At 34.4% G+C, this 6,693-nt stretch overlaps 1 protein-coding gene across 1 annotated transcript in view; it reads left to right on the top strand.

Annotated features, from left to right (window-relative positions):
* LOC136040705 (glutathione peroxidase 7-like) overlaps positions 1–1,596 on the top strand; it is a 6,905-nt gene extending 5,309 nt beyond the window's left edge. The window contains exon 3 of the mRNA XM_065725006.1: positions 1,526–1,596. Coding sequence (XP_065581078.1) covers positions 1,526–1,596 — 71 coding nt within the window. The remainder of the gene's footprint in view (positions 1–1,525) is intronic.
* The last annotated feature ends 5,097 nt before the right edge of the window (positions 1,597–6,693 follow it).

Genomic DNA, 6,693 nt, shown 5'->3' with positions numbered 1-6,693 from the left:
AACACAACAGATAAGATAATATTTGTTTTTGAGAAGGGAAGGGCTGTTCATCATCATCGTCTCTCCCCTGTATCATTCTATGCGACTAAGAGATCCCTAAAAGAAAATTATTTAAAAAAATAAGATTTGTGTGTTTGTTTTTATGCTTCTGACCCCTCCCTCCTGGAATTTTCTTGAATTTCTAAAGAAAAGCTAATAAATTGCCTGTCAACAAAGGGTTCGCTTATCCCTCTTGGACTTATCAAACGGATCTCCTAAAAGGGCAGTGAAGACATATAGACTTAAAAAAAAAAACTCGCGAGCTAACACCACCTACTTCTTTAAATTGGGCTGTCTGAAAGTTGCCCAGGGCAAGAAAAAAGCGCGAACATAAAAGAAGGCACCTTACTGCTTGACCACAAAAACACATTTTGTAAAAATTATTTGCTTCTTCTTAAAGCTAGACCTCTGTCCACCCATGTTTACGAGGACGATTTGAATTTTATGAAAAAAATTTAGAAAAATACTGACACAATAATGGGACTTGAAAAGAGAGTACAAGTTGAATCAAAATTTCCAAACGTTTAGTTTCTAAACAGAAAACTTTACAATTCTACAAACAACGTACGAAAAATTAAAATTTTAATTTTTTGACTAATTTTCAGTTTAAAAATGGGTCATATTTCTTTTTTTGTGTACTTTCTGTTTGGCTATTTACGCCAAAAACTTAGAAATATGCGAAACACAATTTTATTTCACTTTTACATCAAATTAGAGTACATCACTTTTAATCAAAAAAGTACATCACTTTTAAATCAAATTTTACATCACTGTAAAATTAGAATTTTAACAATATGAATTACAGATACCATTGATTGCATACAAGTAACATAATTATCAATGATTAAAACTAAGGTTATGATAGAACTAAAAAACAAGAAATGTTAATAATAAAGAAATAAGAAATAATTAACACTATAAAATAAAAAAAATTGAATATAATTATTAAGTAATATAGTAATAGTCCGATAATGTAACATAAAACAATTCTATATAATACAAGAAGTAATTATTATTATTATAATAAACTATAATTAATAATGAAGAATATTTAACAAGCAAAATTAGAAATAGTAACATTGGGTCAACAGTATTGTCAAAATTTAATATGGGATGTGATATGAAAATGAGAGGAGACAGGAATTATTAAAATTTTTAAATACAAAATTTGAAACGATACAAGACCTCATATGACATAATACCAGAAAACATATAGGAAATAATAGTAAAACGTATAAACTTATGTGGAATACGTGGAATAACGAATGAAATAATGTGGAATAATACGAACTGACACCCACTTACTGTAAAGCTGGCTACAAGGGATATGGACTTTCATCAGTACGGAAGTAGGTGATAAGAGAGGAAAATTATTCACAGTGAAGAGAAGCGAAAATATAGAAAAACTGGTAAAATTTTCCAATAAGGTAATGGAAAAAAACAAAAACTTTTTTTCTCCAATATAATAAAATTCTGAATATTTCAGCTTCACGTTTGGAAGCCTTTATCAACGAGAAAGAAAAGAAGAAAAGGGAAAAACAAAGTAACCCAAAATAGACCAAACAGAAAAAGGAAAACAAGAAAAGGGAAAAAACCACAAATAAAAAAATTAAATGGGAAATGAAAGTGGGGAAAAATGAAAAAGGGAAAATATAAACAAATACTAAAAAGCTGTTTCTTAGTAACATCCATGGGGATAATTCTACTTTTTACACATCGTGATGTACAAGGCAACAATGTTTGGATTTTTATTATTATTGGTGAAAAAAAGTTTCTTCAGCTAATTTTTATCGTCCTACTGGAAAATGACGCCATATTTTCTAATTTCCATTTCGTTGTAAATGAACAAGCAGTGGTGTCTATTCAAGGGCAGAGACATTGCATGGTATGAAACTGCAACCGAATTACATGAACAATATAAATTAAGGGTAAAGACCCACCAAAGCCATTTATAGCACATAAGACGACGGAAGGATACTGTCAACTCCTTGTGTTTGATCAATAGGATACTATTATACCATCAAACAGAATAAAAGGATGAAGATTCTCCAGAGCCGGTGATGGCACATAGAGTGTCGACAGGACACTGTTGACGCTTAATGTTCCATATATATTATTACGTCATCAACAGGGTCCTATTAAGCCATCAATAGGATAAAAGGATAAAGATCCTCCATGGCCCATGATGGCAGATAAAGCGTCGCAAGGGTACTGTCAATGACTAATGTGCCATAAATAGGATATAATGTGCCACCAATAGGGTCCTACTGTGTCATCAAATAGTATAAAAAGATAAAAGATGAAGATCCTCCATGGCCCATGATGGCACGTAAGGTGTCGCAAGGCTACCGTCAATCTCTCATGTGCCATAAATAGGATATAGTGTGCCACCAATAGGATCCTACTGTCTCATCAAATAGAATAAAATGATAAGAGATGAAGATCCTCCAAACCCTTTGATGGCACTGCGCAAGATGTCGACGGGTTACTCGACGTTTCAGTCGCTGGGTCTTCTATTAAAGGACAGGTAGCAAGCCTGTTGCCAAACCTCGTGGCAGAGGGAATCAAAGCAGAGAATCAATCTACTGTGCTACCACAGGTTTCATGGATATGCTATAAAACTGACTGAATCCACTTTAATTATGAACCCCACAGATTATCTTATGGTATGGTTTTTAGGAAAGTTTAAGCTATCAACCTATGTTATTTATTAGCTTAGTCTTTTTTATATATTATTTATTGTTTTATCTTCCTTAATTTATTTTACAAGTGGATGGCAGGCCAAACCTGAGCTGCTGTGTACATTAGGGCAGGAGTTCAAATCCCGGTACCGCTGGTTAGGTGATTTGAAACGCGGGTTAGCGGTATAAGCTCATATAGCGGTATTAGCGGGTAAGCTCAGCCCGAGTTGACCTAGCTTCAAAGTATGTATTAGGAGAGATCTTGGGTGACAGCATGGGTAGCTTCGAATGATCTGCTCCAAAACCCCGCACAGCACTCCCGATCTAAAGCTTGGAATGGGCACCTGCGCAACGCGGACTATTAGTCAACATGCGAAACGTATGTGTTATTCTATTTAATCTAATAGTGTTGCGAGAACAACCCTTTGGTTTTGTCGTGTTTTTTTTTTTTTTTTCCTATCACTCAGATTTCAGCTTATTCCTAGATAATATTAAGGGTCTAACCTCTGCGGTTTTTACGGAAAGTGTGAAAAGTTGGATCGTCTGCTTCAAACCACGCACAGCACTCCCAGTCTAAAGCTTGGAATAGGCACCTGCGCAACGCAGACTATTGGTCAACGTGCGAAATGTATGTGATATTCTATTTAATCTAATTGTGTTGCGAGAACAACACTTTGGTTTTCTCGTGTTTTTTTTTCCTAGCACCCAGATTTTAGCTTATTCCTAGATAACGTTAAGGGTCTAACCTCTGCGGTTTTTACGGAAAGTGTGAAAAGCCGGATGATCTGCTCCAAGCCCCACAAAGCACTCCCGGTATAAGGCTTGGAATAGGCACCTGCGCAGCGCGGACTATTGGTCAACATGCAAAATGTATGTGTTATTCTATTTAATCAAAATTGTGTTGCAAGAGCAACACTTTAGTTTTGTCATGTTTTTGTTTTTTCTAGCTCCCAAATTTCAGCTTATTCCTAGAAAGTGTCAAGGGTCTAACCTCTGCGGTTTTTACGAAAAGTGTGAAAAGTCGGATGATCTGCTCCGAACCCCACACATCACTCCCGGTCTAAAGCTTGGAATAGGCACCTGCGCAACGCGCACTATTGATCAACATGAGAAGTGTATGTGTTATTCTATTTAATCTAATTGTGTTGCGAGAGCAGCACTTTGGTTTTGTCGTGTTTTTTTTCCGAGCACCCAGATTTTACCTTATTCCTAGATAACGTTAAGGGTCTAACCTCTGCGGTTTTTACGGAAAGTCTGAAAAGCCGGATGATCTGCTCCAAGCCCCACAAAGCACTCCCGGTCTAAAGCTTGGATTAAGCACCTGCGCAATGCGCACTATTGATCAACATGAGAAATGTATGTGTTATTCTGTTTAATCTAATTGTGTTGCGAGAGCAACACTTTAATTTTTTCGTATTTTTTTTCCTAGCACCCAGCTTTCAGCTTATTCCTAGAAAGTATAAAGGGTCTAATCTCGGTGGTTTTTACGGAAAGAGTGAAAAGTCGGATGATCAGCTCCGAACGCTACACAGAACTCCCGGTCTAAGGCTTGGAAAAGGCACCTGCGCTACACGGACTATTGGTCAACATGCAAAATGTATTATTCTATTTAATTTAATTTATTTTATAAAGCGTATTAGGTTATTTAAAAAAATTAAATTAATTATTTATTTACTTTTTAATTATCAATAACTATTTATTAACTTGTGTTATTATTATGAATTTAATATCATTTATCGGAAAAAAAAACAGCGATGCATCTGATAATGTAATGGTTATCTGAACCCCGCACAGCACTCCCAGCCCATGGCTTAGAATAGTCACCTGGGCTACGCAAAGTATTGGTCAACATGTAAAATGTATGTGTTATTCTATTTAGTCTAATTTATTCATAAAGCAAATCGGGTTATTTTAAATTCTATTTTTTTAATTTTATTTTTAATGAATTATTAATTTACTTTTTATTATCATTAACTATTTATTAATTTGTGTTATTATTATCAGTCTAATATCATTCGTCCAAAAAACAGGGATGTGCCTGATAATGTAATGGCTATCTTAACCCCGCACAGCACTCCCAGCCCATGGCTTAGAATAGTCATTTGCGCTACACGGACTATTGGTCAACATGCAAAATGTATATGTTATTCTATATAATCGAATTCATTTTGTATTATATCTGATTAACGACGCTTCTTGACTACTAAGGTCCCTGCGTCGGCCCTGCAGTGCATTCCTGCAGCATGCGTCGATCTCTTGGTCCTGTAATACCAAGCTAAGGTCAAACCCACTGCGCCACCACAGGACACAAGGTCTCTAATTTATTTTATAAAGCGTATCAGAGTATTTTAAATTTTATTTTCTTTAATTTTATTTTCAATTAATTATCTATTCACTTTTTATTTATCATTAACTATCTATTAATTTGTGTTATTATTATCAATTTAATATCATTTGTCCGAAGAAACAGCGATATACCTAATACTGTAATGGTTATCAGATGAAAAAATCGCTTCATTAACAAATGAAGAGTGACCTCGAAACTCCTTTAGTGTTTTGCCAGATTTAAATCCATGAATACGAATAGTCATGTCAAATGAAGACGTCAAAATATGCGAATTGTCCTTTCCAAAATGAATACTGGTGACACCTTTCGAATGGGCTTTCTCAAATCTTCTTAAACACTGACCCGTGGTAATTTTCCAAACTTTCACCTGTGAAAGAATATTGATCACACATTAATTAGAAGAACAAAAAAGAAAAACGTAATAGGATAGCTTGAACTTTATTGGAAAGAAAAACCGAAATTAATTGGTTAATTTTATTTATTAATTTTATCACACTGTGTAATATCAAGGGAACCGAAGTCAGAAATTTTTTGGATAGCTTGTAAGTAGGACTAACGTCTTTCAAAGCTTGTTTCTTGCGAAGTATCTTAAAAGAACTAAATAAAAATAGATAATAAATAAGAATCCAAGAAAATAATTAAAATGAAAATATAAAGAACTAGAGAGTAGAGTAAATGAAGATAAGCCATAATGAAAATTTTTATTTATAAAGGTTTTATAAAGAAACTTATTTTGAATTTACTTATCTGTTTGTTTGCTGAGAATTCATAAATACATAAATTAGGCTGAAGCTTATAAGTTCTAAGAGTTGAAGTAAATCAATTTTTTTAATTTTTTGGCAGGTAGAAATTTGCACTTGAAAACAGAAACATTACAGCCAATAAAACTGAAGGCCTCTTGAGCTATCATTTTGTCTTTAATTCATTAATAACGCTAAGCATTAAATGTAAAATATTGAATTCCTCTAAGACTAAAGTAAAAACGCAGTTTTAGTGACCCTTAAAACAGTTTCTAACGGCCCATAAGAAACGACCCTAAAAGCAGTTTTAGCGGGCCTAAAAACAGGTATTTAGCGGCCCTCCGGAGGCTTATTCAACCTTTAAACCAAAATCCTTTTGGATTGGGCTCCCAAAAATACAGTGTCGCCCATGTCACACTGCGAATTGTTACTTCTTCACAAGTTACAATGTAACCCAGGATTTTCGGCCCTAGCATCAATGAAGCCTAAATACCATGGAAGATAATAAAGCCTAATACCTAGATGTCAGCAATAAATTGAGAGCAGCTTTATCAAATATCTCCCCTCACTTCACCAAACTGTCTGAAAAAAAAATGTATTTTAGGTTAAAACATATTTGTAATGTATATATCAAAATTTGGTTATGTTTGTTTTCCTTTTTAGCCTTTTCGTACTCTAAACATGACTATTACAATAACTTTTATTAGGGGGGCTCACGGTTGGGGTTGAAAAAAGTGGGGGGGGGGGGCTGGTTTATCTGAAAAGTATTAGAACCACTGTGTTGTACTACAAACTATAATAGAATATACCATTAAGTTAAGGGTATTAAAATCCCACTTGGCTTCGTCAAAAAAGAGGTAAACTTGGTATTAGTTAATCAAAGGAA

This window comes from Artemia franciscana, chromosome 21 (assembly GCF_032884065.1).
Source record: "Artemia franciscana chromosome 21, ASM3288406v1, whole genome shotgun sequence".
In the NCBI taxonomy this organism is placed as follows: domain Eukaryota; kingdom Metazoa; phylum Arthropoda; class Branchiopoda; order Anostraca; family Artemiidae; genus Artemia; species Artemia franciscana.
This window is presented reverse-complemented; position numbering and strand designations above follow the sequence as displayed.